Raw genomic sequence first — 22,207 nt, forward strand, 5'->3', positions numbered from 1 at the left:
GGGTAGGGTCATGTCTCTGGGTTGCAGTGGGTAGGGTCATATCTCTGGGTTGCTCTGGTCGGGTGCCGGGGCTGGCTCGCGGAGACAGGGCGCCGGTCGGGCGGTGGGCGGCTCATGGGTTCTCGGGGCCTGGATGTCCAGCGCCCGGTGGCCCCCATGGCTGCCGCCTGGTACAGCTAAGTGCTCCTGTCCTGTGGCCTGGGGGCCGGACACCGGGTTCACTTATGCCTTTGGGCGTCGGGGGGGACCCTGTAGGGGGGCCTTCTCTGCGCCTGGCTGGGTGGGTGGGCGCTCCCGTCCTCACCCCCTCCTGGGCTGCCTGGGTCCGGGTGCCAGGGGGGGCTCATGGCCTGGGGGGCTCTCCTCCCCTCTCCTGGTCTGGCTGGGTAGGATCTGGTTCCCCTTATGAACACACGGTTCACGTCGGCAGCATGCATGTATCTCCACCCCCACGTGCACGTGCACACTGCCACACTGCTCCCTGTCTGCTTCATCCCTCCTCCTAACCCACAGTGTATTGATGGACAGATGTCTTCAGATTTTCACCTTTGATGTAATATTTGTCTTTCCAGCAGATCTGGTATAATTGTTACAGTTTAAAATAAGAACTTATTCAAATCAGTACTTGTATCCCCCACTTTCTCACCTCTCTTCCCTTTACTCCCCCCCCCTCTCACATTCTTCCCCCCCCCCCCCCCCACACACACTAAATGTAACAAATAAATAAAAAAATTATAAAACAAAAAACAAATCTACACTCTGGCTTCTAAAGTTCTATAACCTCTTCTTGTAAAGGACAACCTGTCCAACACAAAAGGCCTTCAGCTCTAATCTGTTTGCTCAGCTGTTGGACAGAACAAGTTAAAAATTTAAAATATATTGAAACATGGATGGGAGAGAATTTCCTATTAACCAGAACCAGGAAGGAGCACATGACTCTGATTTGGAAATCTTTGCACTGACTCCCAGTCAGCTTCAGGATCCATGTTAAGACTCTTCTGTTCATTTATAAAAGTTTAAATGGGACTGGCCCCTCATTTACTTTTATTTCATGACCCTCCCAGAGCCCTCAGGCCCTCAGGTGTGCTGGTGGTCCCAAAGGTCAGAACTAAAACCCACGGCGAGGCCTCACTTCAGCGCCGTGGTCCTCGCTGTGGAGGTTTTTAAGAAAAAACACATCTTTTTAGTTAAGCTTTTACATAGTTTTTACTTGTCCACATGATTTTATTTGATTTTAAAAACCAATTAGATTTGTTTAGATTGTAATGGTGGGACGTGTTTGCTTTTATTATTGTTCATATTATTTTTACTATGTTCATTATTTTAACTACTGTATTTTTTTATCTTATTTTTTCTCTCCTAGCAGCACTTGTAGCATGAAAAGTGCTATATAAATAAATGTGAATTTGAATTTAAATGCATGTCCAGCAGCTTTGCTCTCATATGATTTTCTGAAGAAATAAGAACATATGAACTTTTTGGATGTCTGCTTGTGTCCAAACTGCTGGAGCCAAATTCATTAAGAGAAATAAAAGGCCAATTTAACGGTTAAAGTTCATGTGCAAAAGCATAAACAGAATGAAATGATGTCCAAATTTGCTCTTTTAACATTCCCCCCCCCCCAGCCTTGAGTCTGCACGGCTTCCAGCTTCACTACGATCCTGCAGAGGAACAGACATCACACCAGGTTTGGATCTGTCACCTAAATCTGATTTTACGTCCGGAGGCGGAGCTTCTCTGAGGGTGGAGAACCCTCCTCTGCCGTTTCCTAGGAAACCCTTGCCCTGCTGTCCGTCTGTTGCCAGGGCAACAGGGTACAGAGGGAACGCTGCAGAGGAAAATACCTATGGAGGCCGGAGGATGTGGAGACAAAGGCGGGCGGGGCCAAAGAAGTGTCATCAGCCAGGATTCAGCGTTTCTAAATCAGTGAACGATCGATGATGGCCCTGGATCACTTCTAGAGTGTCTTCTGATTGTTTCCCTTTGAACAGAACAGGATTGATCGCTGGAGACTCGCTCCAACAATGTGCAGGTATACCAGAGGTGACGTAGATACATTAAAGACTAACCAACAAATCTGCATCATTTTTAAATAACCATCCATCTGCAGGGGCTACAGCAAAGATGGAACATGTCTGCCTGGTGGGGTAAATCCTCAACACCCCCCTCAAGGAGATGATGGCATAATGCACATGACATCTTGACTGGACACCTTAACACACGGCAAGCTCAGGGGCCCTGTCAGGAAAACCTGCCCCTTGCTTCTTACCCTTGGGGTCAAACGGTGTCGTTCCTATTGAGCTCTTGAAGGTGAGGCTTTAGGATCTGGATCGGCTTGGAGACGCAGTTCAGAAACCGCTGGTGGATGACGCCCTCTTGTGGAGACTTTAGGACATTACACAGTTCCATGTTTTGTTTGAATCTAGTTTAAGGTGGTATTTAGTTCTCCTGCAGGGCAGCTGTTGTGGCCCATCACAAACCCCCTCCCGTGATTGTTGTGTACATTCCTGGCATCACCTTGTGTTCTGCGTTCGCATGTGTCCTGTCAGTCACAGGAGGCGCAGAGAGCACCCGACTGACATCTAATCACTGACCGTTTTCTGCAGCAATGGCGACTGGTATCGGCTGGTACGAGGCTGCTGAAACAGGACCGCTTAGAACCGTGTCTGGTTACCACAGCCTGTTGGAAGCCTGAAGACGTCCTGACAGCTGGGGATCCAACTGGAAGAGCACAGTGCTGATTTTTCAGGAGTCAATGCAGATCTAAGGCCTGAAGCCTAAACTGCCTTCTGCTTGCAGCGCTGCCTCCTTAAACTGTGGACTAATGTTGGAAATCAATTTCACAGAGCTCACACAAACATAAGAATGTGAAATCTCTCATAGTACTGCACTAATGCTGAGCCGCACAGCTCAACTCGACAGGCCAATACTTTTTAGACCAGGGACCCTGTCAGGGTTCGGACTTTTCCCTTAATAAAGAAAAGAACCACACAGAAGATGAGAACTTTTGTTAGACTTCTGCAGAAGGAGAATCAGTCTGTGACAGAGGAGTTCTGCCTTCTCAGTGGATCCAGTCTGGTTTTATTGGTGACCGGGAATGATAACATAAAATTGGGTCATTCAATCGAGCAGTACATTAATAAATAGCCAGAACTTTTCCCGTCATTGTTTTCTTACTGAAAGGTAGAACTGAGACAATCATATAATGGTGATAATAGCGTGTAAGCAAATGATAATTACGTATCCATAACAGGCATTAACCTATGTTACAAAAAGACTGACGGACAAACTGCTGAGGCGGATGAAGCTGCTTTCATCCATGACTTTGCTACCAGATCTTCATGTGTCTCAGCTCGTCCAGCAGCAGGAACAAGAATTCCTGAAGTGTTAAGATGCACTGACATGTGCCACCATGGCATTGATCGTCCCTCAGTCTGCAGACACAACCTTCTGCTAAGGACGCAGACCCCCGTCCTTGATAAAGAACCCCCGCCCCCGCCAGAGGAAGAAGATGGACGGATTAATCCGGAGCCAGAGATTCCTTTATGTAAACCTGCATAGCTTCGCGTTCAGGAGCCGACAGAGAGTAGAGATGAGCACGGGGCGGGGACGTACCTAACAAAGGTCAATGCCACTGTGGGAACCAGGCACAGATCTGGGAGGGACAGATCTAGGAAGGTCTCCTGTCTGGACTGGAAAAAGGGAGGTACGGGCGCTGCTTGGAGACAGGACAATGGGACAATTGTGTTCCACAGCTCAGCACCTTGGTCAACCAATCGATCTGTGCGCCCTGAGCCATGTGATGCCTAAAATGATGGGACGAGAGGCGGAGCAAATAACATAAAACAAACGGTTGTCATAATGGTTGTCTATGTGGAGTGTAATAGGCTTGCTGACCTTATTACTACGACAAACTAGGTATTTATCAATAGACCAAATCCTCAACAACTGAGAAAACTGTCCAACAGGAATGTGAAGCCGCCTCACTAGTTTTTCATCCATGAAGTCAGCATCAGCCCCAGAGTCAACCAAGACCGTCACTTTAACAGGTTTGGGTGAAAGAAACCATGAATACTCATCCAGCGCGTGTCGGAGGCCTGAGTCTAAAACGTGATGGCCACAGTGTCAGTACCCCGAGTCAAAGACACTTAGGTCCGTGCCGCTTCTCTCTAGGATCAAAAATTCTTTGGAGTTCCTTGGAGACGGGCAGAACCCCTCTCCCATTTGGCAGTGGCCCACAGGCGTGCTTACCTTGACCCGTCAGCCAAAACCCTCTACGGACATCTGCACACATGGACGAATGACAAACACAACAAACACTTATGTACGTCACTCGTGTATCACGAAAGACGGAAATTTCCAAATGTGCTAAATGTAGGTAGGCTGTGTGACACGGGCTTTAGAAGCATGTTTTTAGATTGTGGAAGGAAGCTGGAGAAAATCCACACATGCATAAAGAGATCATACAAACTGCACACAGCAAGGGTACCAGCCCGGATTTAAACTACAGCCTTTCACAGTGAAGTGAAAAGGCTAACCACTACACACCAAAGCAACAAATGAAATCAGACTGCATATAGGTTGATGTAAAGCAGAATCCCTTTTAAATCTATTGAAACAGACCTAGACAAAAATAAAGGTAATGGACCCCTATAGAGACCCCCTGTAAGAGAACGTTTATGTCTGTGCCTTTGGTGGAGTGTCCTGTAAATGTTTACAGATTGAGGCGTCACACTTTCTGCACAGTGTGAACACATCCCATGCCTGCAAACTGCATGACAGTGGAATTGTGCCTGTAGGGCCTCATATCTACAAAGGGAAGCGGAACAAAGAGCTGCTGTCACACACTTTATTTTTAGGCTTTCTCTAGTCAAAGACAATAAGGACACCTTTAACTGGGGACAATATGTCTGCTGCAGATATAACAGCAAACACTGTAAAAGCCAAAATGAAGCCAAGAACATTTCTGCTCCAAGAACAGTGACGGACGGCTGACAGAAACAAAACAATGTAGGTATGAATGTATGTCCTTGTGGTACCTAATCTGAACACTGCCTTTGTATACAAACCGGCTGAAAGGTTTGGGCGTCTCTACTACTGACCTCAACTGGTTTAATTCCAATTTCACAGATAAAAGATTTTATACAAGTACAGATATTAAAATTCCATTAAATCAATTGTGAGGTTCCCCAAGGATCAATATTAGGCCCACTATTTTTTCTTTATACATTATGCCACTTGGGAATCTTGTCAGGAGGCATGGTGTCTGTTTTCATAGTTATGCTGATGACACACAACTTTACATTGCTGCTTTCATTTTCATGCGTGGAGTAAGTTAAACGCTGCACATTCAAACCAGTTTGCAATTTGCCATGAAGTAGAACTCAGTCCTGCCTCATCTTCCAGCCTGCACTGTGACTAAACAGGAAATATGCAAAACACAGAGGTTTTAATTTTAAAAATGATTACAATGACATTAACATCAGACCTTCCATTTCTATGTCTACCTTCCTCCTCTGCTTCCTGTCCACTAACTCTTTCCTGTCATAGTTCCAAAGTCTCTACTCTCAGGTCAACATTCATGACTTTCTTCTTCTCTCTCTTCCTCCTCTCCTCCTTTCACCAACAGTCGTCCAATTCCCACCGGCCTCCCGTTGGTGAACAGCACCGATGGCGGCCGTTAACCCGGGCCTGGACCGATCCGGTACGGACATCATAGGTCTGATTCACATATTTGGTTTGGCTAAGATTCGGATGCCCTTCCTGACACAAGCCTCTGGATTTTTCCGGGCTTGGGACGGGCACATGAGACCCTGGCTGGGCTCCTCATGGCTACATTTTTTATCAACATTATATCCACTAGCTGTAAATAAAGAACTCCTCCTCTGACTGCAAGCCAAAGCATTGAAGGATTTCTCCGTTGTGAGCTTCAATGGGTTCATGTCTATTGAAAAACTGGGGCAAAGATGTTGATGTCATCTGGAGATGAAGTGGTGAACGCCGTCTGCAGCTGAAAACAAAGCCTCAGGTCCCATCACAGTCGATTTTCCCAATGCTGTGAGTCTTTTTAGAAGTGGGAGGGGCCTGTGGCTGTTTGTAGAAAGACTAAAGAAAAAAGAGGCTGGATCATGAAAAGAGAGTAAAAATGCTCCCAGGCAGGGGCCGGCTTAGTCATCCATCACGTCACAGCTGTTTCATTTGCATGGCAGAGCAAACACAGGAACATCCAAGAAGGAAATCTATTCGACTTTGACCTACAAGCTTCCAGGCTTCAGGGTGGGGGGTGTCAGATATCTGGGGACACCAAATGTTCTTAGCATGTTTTTAAGACGTTTACAGTCGATCATTGACAAACTGATAGCAGTTTCTGAAGATAGAGGGTTTGTGAGAGTTCAGTCCTTCTACTGCAGGGGGGTCAAACTCATTTTCACAGAGGGCCACATCAGCATGGCGGCTGTCCTCAAAGGGCCAGATATCACTTATACATGTAACTAAATGTAATGAAAAATAAATGTAACTACTAAATTAACTCATTATTTATTTACTATAACTTTTTAAAGTGACAATTACAGTTGCATAGAAGACATATGTTTGCTTGTTATTCTAGAATAAATCCTTTTAAATTTGATTCTGTCAGGTTAGGTTATGTGGACAGTGTTTAAGTCCTAATGGATAGTTGCCCGATATTTTAAGTCTGATTCTTCCAAGATATGAATAAATACACACCAAATTTTTATTTTTTATTCTAAGCAATTAAAAACTTTTATGCTCTCGTGGGCCACATAAAATGACATGGAGGGCCACATTTGGCCCCCGGGCCTTGAGTTTGACACATGTGTTCTACTGGATCGTCTGAATAAATACAGATGACCAGAAAATGACCAAGCAAAGGATGATGGATGAGAAGCAGCAGACCTGTGAGATCAAGCTTTAAAGCAGACTAATAACTAGCTTCTGGATCGCAGGCAAACAAACATCTGAACTCAGCAACAGACAGAAAAAACCACAAAGTGGGTCAGACTGAGCTCTTTGTTCTTACTTCCATATGGATGGACCCATCCTCATGTAAAGGATCAAATATCTGTATGCTCTTCTGCTTTAGGAAGAGATAAAACATCAGGTTTAATTAGAAAAAAACAGGTGGAGTCAGATAAATAAGGAACAAAAGATTCCCCCGATGATCATAGAAAATCCTATGTGAAGGAAGCCTCTGCTAAGTGAAAGAGATGAATGGATCCTCCAAATCCTGCTGCTGAAACGGACCTGAAGAGAACCGTCAGCCCTTACGAAAGGAAACAAGGCGTGCTGTTCTTCTTCTGCTGTTCCTGCTCCGTCATGAGGATGCTGGAGCCTATCCAAGCTACTGCAAAGCAGTCTCATTTGGCTGCTGAGATGCAGCTTAAATAATCTGCATAAGACATTAATTTTCTCTTATTTGTCAATTTATGCAAACAATTTAAAAAATGTCAAAACAACTCAAAGACCCTGAACCGATTACAATCTGTTCAAATAAAGAGACAATGTTTTTCCTTGATTTCAGGATTTCAGTTGAATAACTCAAAGTTGCCTTGTTTTTCAGTCAAAACAAACCATCTCTTTGTTTCCTGGAGGGGTCTGGTCTTCCCAGCATGCAACACAGGCCTCCATTCATCAGATCGTAGCCTCTGCTGCTCACTTGATCCTATCAATGTAGTGCACGTTTGTGCACTTCGCTTGTCCAGCTTGTCCACATTTTCTCAACATCCAAAAGTCTCTGTGAGTTTATCTACTAACCCAGGTGGGCGTTAAAGGGTGTGGGTGTGACGCCCGGCTGCCACAGCCCCCCAACTCCAGCCTGGGAGCCAGACTCCCCACAATACTCCAGTCCTAAGGAAGTATTTTGACTGCAGAAGTACTTCATCAACATTCACCAAATGGCATTTCTGTAGATCATTGGTGACAGCATAAACGATAACTACTAAGCTGGTTAGAGGTGACATTTTATCATCTGTTTAAGCAACAAACTGCAGAAACATTTGGTTCTTGCAGAGATCCGCTCTGACCTTGGAGACGAGCACAACAGCGTAGACCCTTTGACCTTTAACCCTTCTTTAAGCCAAAGGCCGTTCTTCTGAGTCTGCAGGATCATCTGTGTGGGAGGCTGGTGAGGCAGAGGGAAGAGCGGCATCTTATGTTGATCCCTGCGTGCCGGGGGTTCTCAGTAAGTGAGGATCCACTGATCAAATGTTATCATTAGCTACAACTTCTTGCTCTCTGACTCTCGCTGAGGACAGACGTGTTTCCCTCTCGCTCCTCCTGTGTCAGCCCTTCCCAAGGCTTTTTGTCCCTTCTGCCCCTGAGCTGCTTTTGTCCAACTACTGCTTTTCCTCCCCACCCTCCTGAGCCTCGGGTTTTTTCTGCATATGTGCTATTTCTTTTAAACGGTGTCGTTTTTTCTTGTATCTACACAATGTACGCAGTGTAGAGACACAACTTTTTTGTCACCAATCCCCCCCCCATCGTGGACCATCTGCATGCTACACCCATGCTCCATCCTCCTTGTCTAACAGACTTTTCATGCATGAACCACTGATGTGTAACTTTTAGATCACGTATACGGCGCACAGATCACGTTCAGATGACATCATTGATGCATGAATCACTGATGAATTTACAGATAAACATCACAATCATCACACGGTTCATGTTCTACGTTGGTTTACGTGTTCTTAGCATGTTTATTCCTACTTCTTCTGTGGTTTTAACGTGGTTCATTCCTGATCCATCTGTGAACATTTCACCTAAAGATCACAACTTTCTCACTTATGATTCACGTCTGACCAGTTTACATCCGTGTCAGATGCAGTAAACATACGTAGCGGCTGTGGAACACGGCCTTTACATTTAGTCATACCAACACTTTCAGGATCATCACAGCATTTAGTTCTGCAGAGTGGCATCTTCTTTTTAAATTTGGACCAATCCTGGTGTTTTTTGGCCTCCTGTCCTGATGGCTGAAATGATCCTCCTCCTGAAGTCACATGACTTATGAAGCCGTAAAGATGGAAACAGACGCAGGTCTGTTGAAGAGCACTGAATCATTAAACGTTCGTTCCCCTCCAAAGGTGCTGCTCGCCCCTCAGTGCTAAGCAGCTCTCATGCAGCACAGACCTGCAGCTTTCCAGTCTGACCTTGTTGGAGATGCAGAGATGAGCGGCAGATAGATAGAGATAGATAGATGCAGACACAGCTGAGGAGTGGAAGTTACTGTTAGAGTCCCACCCCACCACCTTCTGATCCGTTTTCAAAGCCTTCCCAAAGGCCTTTTCAGTCAGATTTTGCTGGTTTTAGCCAAACATTCAAAAACCTCTGTTGCTTTTTAGGACATAGCTTCTGCAGAGCGGCAGTTCATCAGAAATTCACCTCTGAATTGGTGCAGAGTTAGCCCGTCCCCATTTCCCATCATCCCTTTGTTTACTCTCTCCCTCTAGCTTACAGCCCCCCACACCCCCAACCTAACATTAGTGGTGAAACAGAAACAGTGATCAGTATCAGATCCATCCATCCGTCCAGTTCTGATCCAGATTCCAGCTCAGACCAGGAAAACAAAGACGTCCATGGGTCTATGTGTGTAACAGTGGATGATCAGAAAGGGGCGGAGCTTGGAGCCTGTGGCCCGCCGTAGTAGCTTCCTCATCACACCTACAAGCCTTTTCAGACGGCAGCTTTGCATCTGATTTCCAACAGTTTGTCTAACAAATACATGCAGTTTCAATCTTAAATTATTTTATAAATGTCCTCCGTCATGAGACGATGCTAGAAGAACACGTTAAAAACACCATTTTCATCCAAGTGGGTCTATAATGAGGAAGAGCGTCACAGAGCTGGGGGGTGCAGACGCTGAAGTCTTCCTCAAAAAGAGTAAGGAGAGGAGAAGCAGAGGCATAAGACACTGTGGATGCAGTCAGAGGTTATGCTCATGCTAGGAGTTTATGTCCTTGTAGCCGCAGAAAAATGGTGTTTATTTTGATCCAGTCCCTTCTCTGCACAGACCTCAGTCTATATTTAGCATGCTGTGAGCAAAGCAAACGGGAGGAAGGAGGGTAGTGGTGGTAAATGTCCACCGCTGAGCGTCTATGGCGTCCAACAGGAACCTGCATCCGCTGCAGATCCACGTCTTTTAGCAAACACGTTTCCACTCATTCCTTCATTCTCTCCACCTTTGCTGCACCAACTTCCCAACAATGTCAGCCATTGTCTGTTTGCTTCTGAGTGACTTCAGCTTTAGGGACCAGAGACGCCCGTGAATATCTCAGTCATTCTTGTTTACTTGTCTGTTTGTACACATATATAATTTACACTCAAATACAGGAAACCCCATGAAGACTGTCCCACAGTACCAAGTATTTCTGTCTGAGTCTCACTGGTGGAAGTTTTGGCTAAAGAGGTCCTGGATCCATTTCCGGTCAATGAATCGGATCCAAATGAACCGATATGGATTATGAAGTGGATCAACCACCACTAATTAAGATATGAATTGTGTTGTTGTTAAAATGAATCGTTACCCACACAGTACCATGTGATTCTCTGTTATGTTCTTAGGTTATGCTAACAGGGCTGCATGCATGTTGTGGCACACAGGCTCCATTATAGTTTTATTGGAATTATTTTGATTCTTAAAAACAAAACTACCATAGTTACAGGAGACACCAATGGAACATTTACTACCAAAAAATGAATCTTTGATTTTGATTTCATTTGGTATTTTTAAAACCATTTCCTGCATTCCTTTAATGTGATGATTGAGACATAAATGTCTTCCAATTCTGGATTCAGGGGCGGGCTTACCATCAGGCAAAGGTAGCCAATCGCCTGGGGGCCCCCAACACTCCAGGGACCCCCAACACTGTTCCAGTCTACAGCAGGTCCAGGGACTCCCAAGTTGGCGAGCCAGGGCAGCATCTCCAGACTGGGCGGTTTTTATTCTGACATTTGCTTTAGGTGGACGGACATCATTTGGGCGGGTTTGGGACCGGTTCTGGAGGTTTGGGTTCCTGTTGAAACACGTTTCAAGCAGGAAAGTGCGCTCTGGCAGTGCTTCACCTGTCGTCTTCCTCACCTGCCGTCATGAGATGTAAAGCCGACTGATAATAACATAGATATGTGTTCACACTAACCTGTTCCATAGATTAAATCTATACGTTTAATTCTAATCGTTTTTATCCTATAAATTGTTATTTTGTGTATTTCCTGTTTAACTCCAGGCTGGAGCTCTGCACACCAGAGATTACCCAATCCTGAGTGAAGTCGGGTTGGTGGTTCCTTTAGTTTACTCAGCGTATGATGATAATAATGTAAAGCTTATTATTATTTTTTATACTCTAGACATGTTTATTCCATGTCCTCTCTTTCTATATGATAGGTCGTGTATTTCCCTTCAGATCTGACGTGAAGCAGAAAAACAACTGAGCTTTTCTGATATTAACAGAAACAACAGATGGTTTGTTTTATGAATGCTTAGATAAGTCTTTGGAGGATTTTTACAATTGGAGCAAACATTTGGATTCTTGACATCAACGTCGTCTAAAAGTGGACCAATAAGAGTTATTCCACCATTTAGCCTTTCATTAAGGATTTATTACAAATAATTAATACAACACAGCAGAGGGCCCCATGTTACTGTTGTCCTGGGGCCCCCAAACTGCTAAGTCCCCCCCCCTGTCTGGAATGACCCCCTGTTTGGTCTGTAAATGCTGCTTTTTACGCCCGTCCTGGAATAACACACAAATACACAAAGGACGTCCTACCTTTAAAAACACGCGTTAAAAACACCGTTTTTCTCTTTTCCTGATGATTTATGAAACCTTTAGCTTGTCATACAGATGAGTTAAAGCAGCTGCTGCAGCCCCCAGAGGACAGGTCATAAACACACACATATATATATATATATATATGATGATGATGAGTCTGCCTATAGGATGGAGGTGGACCGGCTGGGTTCGTGGTGCAGCATCAACAACCTGGAGCTGAACACTCAGAAGACAGTGGAGATGATAGTGGACTTCAGGAAAGTCACAGCCCCCTCACCCCCTCTCATCCTGACAGACTCTACCATCACCATTGTGGACTCTGTCTGTTTCCTCGGCACCACCATCATGCAGGACCTCAAGTGGGAGCCGTCCATTTGCTCTCTCCTCAAAAAGGCCCAGCAGAGGATGTACTTCCTGCGGCAGTTGAAGAAAGCCCGGCTGCCGGCCCAGATGATGGTGCAGTTCTACACGGCCATCATTGAGTCCATCCTCACCTCCTCCATCACCGTGTGGTACACTAGTGCCACAACCAGGGACATTAACAGACTGCAGCGTATTGTGTGCTCAGCAGAGAAGGTGATCGGCTGCAGCCTCCCATCTGTCCAGGAACTATATGTCTCCAGAACCCGGGGACGTGCAGGCCGGATAGCTGCCGACCCTTCCCACCCTGGACATTACCTACTGAAACTACTCCCTTCAGGCAGGAGGCTAAGGTCCATCAGGACCAGAACCTCCAGACACAAGAACAGTTTCTTTCCCTCTGCAGTCAGACTCTTAAATGCCCTGTAACCACCCCCCCCCCCCCCTAAATTTCACGTCAATGTCCAACCAGTCACCAGCCCACTACCTGCACCTTGAACATTCTCAGTTTGCACTGTTCTGACACTCCTTGCACTACTGACTCTATTTATATTTTTGTTCTGTCCATTGTGTAAAAATGTTGTTGCTTACTGTTCTTCTGTTTTATGTTGCACATTTGCACCGAAACAAATTCCTACTCTGTGTAGCTACACAGAATATGGCAATAAAAACCTCTTGAATCTCTTGAATATATATATATATATATATAGGATAGAGAAAACTAACTCCTGAAGTATTTTTTATAGATATTTATAGATGTAAATTTTTTTAAATGGAAATATAGTATGTACTATATGTCTTCCAGAAGACAGGTCCTCACGCCATTAACGGTCACGTGACAGGTTCTGTCACGTTACAAGTTTACCCGTTACAAGGACAAACACCCGTTTCCACCGTCCTGCCACCGGACGCCAGACGGTAAATTGTGGAGAAGAGGCAGCAGACGGAGGCGTTTCTGCTGAGTCACGGAACACGGAGCCGGTTCCTCCAGAACCTCTGCCGGACAGGTGAGGCGGAGGTCACTCACCTGCTGCCGGCCGCATGGGGGCTCGTTGCTCCCGGTGGGAGACGGCGTCCCGCCCTCCAGCGATGCCGGGCTGACCGGAGGAGCAGCCATGGTCCCGAAGAGTCCTGCAGCCGCCGTCCGGGCTCAGGGGCGCTCTGCCCGGCGTCGCCGTGGAGCTGGAGTCCCTCCTCCCTCCGCCTGTCCGGTCCGCAGAGGAGGCGCTTGTCGGAGCTCCGTCCGCGGCTCCTCCGTAGGAACCAGGCGGCATTAAGCTGCTCCTGCAGCCCGCACGCGCGCTTCAGGGAAGGAGGTCTGTCCACATCCTCGGTGACGTCACAGGCTCTACGGGGAAGGAACGGGCACGTGCGCTCAGGGGAGCCAGGTGAGTCACTGCCTCACCTGGCTGCGTCTTTGCCAGAAGCGTTATTAAAAGGATTTAATGCAAGGCACGTCCAAAGCCCGGCCCATGGGCCACAAGCAGCCGCTACGGTTCCCGCCATGAAACGAACCACACGCAGCCCGCAATGCTTTCCCTAAACGGACACGTGTGACCCTTTCCCGCTCTTTTCTAAACTGTCACTGAACAAAATGAACAGATTAATTGGACTCCTGAGTTAGATAGTATTTGGGTTATTTTCATCTTTCACATCCACATCTAGACATTTACAGTGAGGATCTAACATGAATTTAATGATTTCATGACCAAATACAAACATAAAATACACAATAAGTTTGGTGAAAACATTTAGATGCAAGGAAATGATTATTTGTGTTAATGTCATTATTAAAGCTGCAAAATCCACATTTTCACCTGAACTAATGTGTCCCTCTGGAAAACCTTTAAACATAGTTTATAGACATTTTTAGAATGTCCTCCTTTCCATAAGAAGAGTCAATGTTTATCAGTGTATAGTTTTCAGATGTGATATAAAGCTGCACTGAAAAGACATGAGCTGAGGCAGGCAGCTATTTACTCTGTGTTTTTATACATATATTTGTGTCATTTTAATGACTTTTTATGGTCATTTTTAGTGTTTTGTAAACTTTTATTCCTGCCTCTTTATCCCTGTCTTTTTTAATAATGTTTTCTATGATTGTTATCCTGTGTTCTCCTGGCACTGCATCTTTTATTGAACAGTGTTTCCCCACTTCAATATTGAAGCTTTCACAGATTGATTTTTCAGTCACGTGACTCCTCCAGTTCATCACAAAAACTCAAGACGCTTGGATGAGACTTTCAACGTCTGAAGGAGGTGACCTTCACGCGTCAAAGTTCAGAATAAATTCCAAAAAAAGGTGAGGACTTTAAATGCGCTATTTAAGTATACGCCATTTACCATTCCTCATTGATGTCTTGCACCAGGCAGCCCTGATTTATTTGGTAAGTTTCGTTCATTTTGAATGAAATGCTTTAAAAATGCTATTATTTATTAACGTAAATGTGGTTTACTGTTGTTTAAACATACGTGTTACGATAGTTTTAGAGCTAAATGTGACAAATGTACATTGGTTTGTCATAGATGACTTGTCTTATGGCGAGCTGCCTGTTCAAACCCAAAATGCATTTCTGCCCGTAAGTTACGCCAGTGATTAGTTTTTTTCAGAGGTAGAAATGATCTGTTATGCTACAATCACACTAAACGTGATCTGCGTTTAAAACTCGCGTTGGAGGCCTATGGAGTTATTTCAGTCTCAATAATCAGAAATGCACACAACCGGTTTTACAAATACACACGCTCCGATTCACAAATGTCATTTTATGCAAACGTGAAAAATAAATTCGGAAATACACACCCTGTGTTTCACAAACACACACATTGTGTTTCACAAATGCACACTAAATGTTTTACAAATGCACAATAAGTGTTTCTCACAAATGTGCACACTGTTTTTCACAAAAACATTTTAGAAATTCACAATAAATGTATCAGAAATGCAGACTAAGTGCTTCACAAACGTGATTTTTAGTTACACATGTGATGTGAACTCACAGATCATTCGAATTGCAGACTGTGCATTCAAAATCCCGCTCTCGTTTGTGAATCTCCCCGTGTGTGTGAGAGATTTTTCTACGGTGAATATTGAGACTCATCTGACGGAGCGGGTCAACTAATCTCACCATTGGCTAGTGAATCTGTCAATCAAACTCATCGGCAAAGCAGGCGGGTTCGCTTTTAGCCAATTGTATGGCCCCTTACACTTTCTCTACGCTTTCTGCGGGTGGCAAAAGCCCCGCCCATGTTTGATTCTGGACCAGTCGGTCGTTAGCGTGTTAGCTTTAGCATGGCTTGTCGGTTTATTTGCCTTCGGTTGTCAAAATTTACTGGCTTGTGCAACTTTTCAGTGGACCTGGTAGCAAGGCAACATTGGTTGAATGCAGTTGACATAGAATCCATCAAACTCTGTACTGGTCATGAGATTTAAAATGAATGTTTCACTCGGGATTGTTTGTACGTTATCCTTGTCTTAGCTTTCATGCTAGCGTCATTTCAACACTCGGACACGGTCCCCTTCGGTCTAGATCATATGAAGGTGGAGGAGAAAAACCTGCAACTTCCACAGGTTTTGTGGAGAAACTGGCATCACTTTGCTCCGTACCACGCAGTGGGACTACATTACCTCAAGTTCATCTCACTGTCAATCACAGATACCCAATACACCTCCCCTGCTCCCCAAGTCACTCTGCTGGACCTTAATTTTATTTTTTTAATAACTCAAATGTCATTGATTTTATATTGTAACCATATACATATACACCTCTTGGCCAGGTCACCCTTAAAAAAAGTTTCCTCATCTCTCTGGGTTTTATAACTGGTTAAATACTACACAACAAAAGATGGTCATAGAACAACAAAGTGCAAACATTCACCCTTTATTGCAGAGTAAAATTCAGTGAAAACATGGACAGATTAAAACATCAAAATTTAAGCAAATGTGGGATCTCTACTGATTTGAATTTTATTTAAACTGGAACTAATTTTCATAACATCCTTACATACAATGAAGTCCCTTGAACAATACAGCAGTATTGATTTGAACTCTGTCTTCCTCCCCTCAGTCTCTCTTCTTCTGTATGTAATTATGTCGCCTAAATTAAGTTCTAAACAAACGGGACAGTAAAGATGTAGGTCCACTCCCAAACGGTCTGAATTACACAATGGGTTGATGTCGTCTTGCAGTTCCAACATTTGTGGACCCAAAAGGGGACTGTCCCATACCGGGACATTGATCCCAGGATGAGGTTCAGCCATGGATCCACTCTCCTCCCATTCATTCTCTGGAAGCAGCATACCCTGACAAAAAAAAAAAGATACTGTTTATGAACAGCACTGTTTTTTTTATGTTTTAGATTATGTATGAACAGAGACCCACTAATAATGACATATTGTTTCTAGCAGGCAGACCTCATATCTCCATAACTGTTTATAATTTGCAAATAAGTGACTCTTAACAAAGTAGTGAGATTAGTACAGCTGATGGCTCATAATGCCATGCATTGTGATGCATTTTGAACTTGCAGATGTGCTATTCTTCCTACTTGATTTAAAAAACCAAACAATTTAGGGAAATAGTTTGCACCACACAACAATAATACTTTTCATTCATTTTTGATGAAAATTCCTTGTAGTCATTGTGATTTCATTATACTGTTCTTGATACTTTCCACTTTAGTCGAACTGCACACAAATCAGTTGTCCAGTACAGTGAGATTAAATAAAGCAGTGTTTTTCAACCAGTGTGTGTGCCGCGGCACACTAGTGTGCCGTGGGAGATGGTCAAGTGCGCCGTGGGGAATTGCCCTACTTCACTGATCTAAAAACATTTCCCATCTCCAGGAAATCAGCTCTTTGTTAATCCAAACAGGCACTGATAAAACACTGAGTAGTTAGGAATATAAAAGATCTTAAAATGACTTTTTCTTTGTGTTTATTTAATTCTATAAAATACATTTTGATAAGGTTGACGGTGCCGCGATTTAGCTGCAGCTATAACTGTGTAAGGAAAAGTCGCGCCCCTTTAACTGTCTCCGCCAATCATTATTGAAGGCTTGATCACATGTCATCAGTCTGACCAATCAGAAGTGGTTAAAGTTTTCCCTTCCTTGTTCTTAATTCTGCTGATAAAGTCGCTCAGTTATAACAAAAATACCAGCTAAAGCTCGTCTTTAGCGGTGTAACTTTCCACAGAGTCCAGTGTCAGACCGTGGAACAAGTGAACAAAGGTTGAAAAACACTGAAATAAAGCACTTACCCGGGGATCAGAAACAGGGTTCTGGGTCAAGCCCAACTGCCACAGCTGATTTGGTGTCATGCTTTGCTCCGTCCTGATTGGATGGCTGTCCCACGCGTCACTAAAGACATCCAAACTGGCCTGAATGCGTGGTAGAAAAATATAGTGGCAGCAGAATACGTGATGTTACTGATATTGAGCAAGTCTTGGTCCTCAGGAGAGTGCAGGATGTTGTAATATAAACCAGTAACAGTCATGAAGACATCACACCAGAGGAGCTCAATCCTGTATTTGGAAAAAAGCAAAAAGAAATATTATATTGTCAGATTTATTTTTAATACATCATTCACTTTTATGTTTATATTAATGCGTCTAAAACTAGGTTCAACTCACCGTTGATTGTGTGTACACTTTTGCTGCAATGAAGCTGTTTGTGTCAGTTCTACGTACTGTGAGCATCAACTCAGCTATGCCCACATTTTGTCCTCCGTGATCTCCTCTCACCCTGACAATAACATGAAAATCATGTCTCAAACACATAATTACAAATGCATCGCCAATACGGTACACATCAATTTAAAATGTAATGTTCTTATGTATGTTGCCAATAAGTAGAATTTCTAGGTTAGACAAATTGCAGGAGTGGGTTACATGTATCACTGGGGGAAACATTGAGGTGAGAGAGACTGTTAAGGGGGGGTAAAATGTTATCCATGAGGGGAAAGAGTTTTAGAGTTGCCTTTGTTTTCAGAGGAGTCTAAAAAAAGTTATTTTATTTTTGTACAAATAACCAAGTGCTTATACTGCCTGATATGTGAATAAAATATTTCTTTATGAATAACATGAATACCTCAGAGGAAAGCCATAAACGTTCACAGCGTCACTGAAGAAGGCCAAGTGGGTGTCTGCACAGTTGTTCTCTGCTATCTTCAGGTACAAGATCTATGGAATACAAGTACAAATACTTTCAACTGGCAGATATTTACAGGGGCAAAAATGCTAAATTCCCAATTGATAGGTAAAACAGTAATACAATAGGATGATAAAATATGAAATAGAATAGAATAGAAAGGTATTTAGGATGTCACACTTCAGCAATTCCTAGAGAATAAATAAAAACACGACAAACATGGATTAGATCATTTAGCTGTCTGAGATTAAATTACATAATTTTCAAATATTAGAAAGGGGAATTTTTTAAAACACTCTTGCTATGGTAACTTGAGCTTGTAGTAAAGAACAGCTTTAAAAAAATCAGAGACAAGACTCTGATCACAGGAAGCCTGTGTGTAATACTTACAGTAACTTCTACTCTAATCACTGTTGACAGCTGATTTCTCCCATCCGCCCTTTCTGTGACTACTTATCGACTACAAAACAGACTAAAAACATAATGTTTGGGATTCTTGTCATTTCGTCATTGGAAGTAAAGATACGGGGAATTTAGTGGCTGTCACTCTGACACAATCTCACAGGGCTTTTCAGCACAATACGGGTTCTAACGTTAGAAACTTAATGAGGCTTCTTTCATTCAACAGTGGATTCACGTCTGTTATATTTACAAAATACAGTTTTCATGAATGTCATATGAATTAACTTTGTTGCACAATCCACCCCGTCTTAAAGTCTGGGTTGTGAAAAGACTGTGTCTAACTTTAACCCGGATCGCGTTTACATAAAGGCAGCACATTGAACAACTAGCTAGCTAGCTAGTTAGCATAGCATCAGTGTTTAAACAAATCCCCGTCTCCAAATCAATACTTTTTATTAAACTTTCTGTGCTGCTGTAAATCCGGCATGTTTTCCCCTTAGTTCCTTATGAATCATGTTAAGAACCTACAGATTGGCTGTATATCTAGCTTGAACCGACGCGCTAGCTTAAACTTCCCTCACACTCACAGGGCAGACAGACACAATTTGAGTCAAAAGCCGGCTAGTTTCGAGGCCCCTGGTTGGTTGTAGTTACTCGTGTTGTGTGAAGAGCTGGTATGCCAAGTATAAAACTTGACAAAACCATCATAAGTCCTCCCCCGCTTTCATAAAAAATATGACCGCACAGGCTAAGCTAAGCTAATTTGCGGTGGGGGTACTCTGCAAACGACTCGGCTGCAGTGTTCATAAAGCATTCACACATGTCACTTGGCCAAGGAGAACGCTTCAACTTAGTATTCAATAACATTACAGGACGTACAACGAGGGAATAATAATCAAATAAGTGCATTACTTACGGGCTGAGACTGATCCCTTTCAGAAGAACTCTCCGCCATGTTTGCCGCCCGCGTCCTCCCAACTGCTGTGTTGAACAGCTCCCTCCCTCGTCAGTTGAGAGTGAAGAGTGTAAGGGGCCATTCGATTGGCTAAAAGCGAACCCGCCTGCTTTGCCAATGAGTTTGATTGACAGATTCACTAGCCAATGGTGAGATTAGTCGACCCGCTCCGTCAGATGAGTCTCAATATTCACCGTAGAAAAATCTCTCACACACACGGGGAGATTCACAAACGAGAACGGGATTTTGAATGCACATTCTGCAGTTCGAATGATCTGTGAGTTCACATCACATGTGTACCTAAAAATCATGTTTGTGAAGCACTTAGTCTGCATTTCTGATACATTTATTGTGAATTTCTAAAATGTTTTTGTGAAAAACAGTGTGCACATTTGTGAGAAACACTTATTGTGCATTTGTAAAACATTTAGTGTGCATTTGTGAAACACAATGTGTGTGTTTGTGAAACACAGGGTGTGTATTTCCGAATTTATTTTTCACGTTTGCATAAAATGACATTTGTGAATCGGAGCGTGTGTATTTGTAAAACCGGTTGTGTGCATTTCTGATTATTGAGACTGAAATAACTCCATAGAGGCCTTTGTTTGTGGCTAAGGTTTGCTGCCCCACATTTGTCCAAAAATGTCACTCAAAGCCTCCAACGGTTGTGTGGGAGGAGCTACCGCCAAAAGTTTAAAGCCTGGTTGCTTCATGGAAGCATTGGGTTTTGAATGCAGCTTTAAGCTTTTATAAATCACTGATCTCCATTATAAAAAAGGTTTTTGTAAAAATAAATTAATCAACGTGTTCGTGTTGTGTTCAGGTACCGAACTACAGAGTGTTCAGTGTTTCATCGCCAGGTAGACGCCAAGGCCAGCCAGGTAACTTGTCTCCTGATCAGTTATGTGTCTAGAGCTATTAAAAAAAAAAAATGCAATAGTTTGTGTAGTGCAATAAATGTTTTGATCAGAATGTAATTGAAACATTTTCTTGAACATTGAAAAATCTCATTTGGACTTTTTCAGATACTGAACTTCAGAGAGTTCACCAGAAAGTCACCATTTCACCAGGAAAGAGGTGTCAGTGGGTGAGTTTTATACTTATTTAATAATTATTACCATTATTAGATTTATACGCCAGCATGGACACATTTATGCACATTTTAACTAGACAAAGGTTTAAATCGAGTGGAAATTATTTAGAATTTAATAATATTTGTTTTAATTGCAGGCTGAAGGTGGCAGAATGGAATGGAGGTGCAAGTTGTGTTCTGTTACTTTGGCACTATGCAGTACTACATATAATACTGCAGTACTACATAGCCAATATTCCAAAGTGTTTCCATTGCCATGTATGTGGAGACACTTTGGAATATTGTCATGTCTCCATGATAGTTGCATTAGCACCTTTCCATCATTTGAAACCATGAAAGCTCATCTGTCAAGATTTGAAATGGATTTATGTAGAGAAGATGCAGTCAGAGGAAATTGTGCAGTTTTTACATGTTTGTGCAACTTAAAGCTGCCCTTTTCTGAGACTAAGTCCACCAAAACAGACAAGATAGCTGAGGAACTGGCCAGCTTGGTTAGGATTTATGACCTCCAGGTGAATTTCTATGGTGCATAATTCAAAAACAGATGATAAATAATTTGTAAACAGCAGTAAGAAGCCATGGTGACATTTGCCTTAAAAATGACTTTGGGTCTTTGACCTGAAGTGGATCCTGCCATGAACACTGTATTGTCCTCTCACTAGAAATATACATCTAAAAGAGATATCGTTTTATTATTTCTTAAAGTAATGTTACGAGAAACCAAGGGAGGTAACCCAGATGCAGGAACGACAAGGAGGCTGAATGACTAGGAAGGCTTTTTAATGCCAAAGACGCATGCCAACCGAAGATTATCCAAGACGAAACGCTGCGACAAACACAGACAGGAACAGAACACCTTAAGAAGGATCCAAATCAAAGCAACATGAGAAACAGCTGTGGAAAAAAGGGCGGACAGAGGAGGGAGGGCAACCTCCAGAGGAAGTATAGCTGAGCAGCAGGGGCTAAACGTTTCATAACCCCCTCCCCGAAGTCTGGCTACCAGCCGGACCCCGACGGGGCTGTTCCAGGTGGAGGCGATGGAAACGGGCGATCAGCCCGGGTCGTAGATGTGGCGTTCTGGGACCCACTGCCGATCCGCAGGGTCGTAACCCTCCCAGTCCACCAAGTACTGGATGCCTCGTACCACTCTCCTGGAGGCGAGAAGCTCCCGGATGGTGTAAACAGGTCCTCTGTCCACCATCCGAGGAGCAGGAGGGGGAGCTGGAGCAGGCAGTTGAGGAGAGACCTTAGCAGGCTTCAACTTGCAAACGTGGAACACCGGATGGATCTTCAGAGAGGGAGGCAGCTCCAGCCTTACGGCCACAGGGTTGATAATTCGGGTGATTGAGAATGGGCCTATGTACCGGGGCTGCAGCTTCCTGGAACCACCCTTCAAGGGAACGTCTGTAGTAGATAACCACACCCTGTCTCCCACCTTGTACACTGGGGCGGGGGTCCTCCG

General features: G+C 43.8%; 1 protein-coding gene and 2 long non-coding RNA genes across 3 annotated transcripts in view; 1 reads left to right on the plus strand and 2 right to left on the minus strand.

Annotated features, from left to right (window-relative positions):
• Positions 1–13,659, minus strand: part of ank2b (ankyrin 2b, neuronal) — a 181,815-nt gene extending 168,156 nt beyond the window's left edge. The window contains exon 1 of the mRNA XM_078936521.1: positions 13,177–13,659. Coding sequence (XP_078792647.1) covers positions 13,177–13,266 — 90 coding nt within the window. The 5' untranslated portion in view covers positions 13,267–13,659. The remainder of the gene's footprint in view (positions 1–13,176) is intronic.
• Positions 13,660–14,312: 653 nt separating this feature from the next.
• Positions 14,313–20,812, plus strand: LOC144987266 (uncharacterized). The gene is made up of 3 exons (XR_013651143.1): positions 14,313–14,451; positions 20,476–20,533; positions 20,678–20,812. It is a non-coding gene; the product is annotated as an uncharacterized LOC144987266 (long non-coding RNA).
• On the minus strand, positions 16,012–19,792 carry LOC144987265 (uncharacterized). Its single transcript, XR_013651141.1, has 5 exons — positions 19,614–19,792; positions 18,236–18,327; positions 17,779–17,890; positions 17,407–17,670; positions 16,012–16,448 (listed from the first exon to the last, which is right to left on the minus strand). It is a non-coding gene; the product is annotated as an uncharacterized LOC144987265 (long non-coding RNA).
• Positions 20,813–22,207: the final 1,395 nt, after the last annotated feature.

This window comes from Oryzias latipes, chromosome 18 (assembly GCF_053564925.1).
Source record: "Oryzias latipes strain Hd-rR chromosome 18, Olatipes_Hd-rR_3.1".
In the NCBI taxonomy this organism is placed as follows: Eukaryota; Metazoa; Chordata; class Actinopteri; order Beloniformes; family Adrianichthyidae; genus Oryzias; species Oryzias latipes.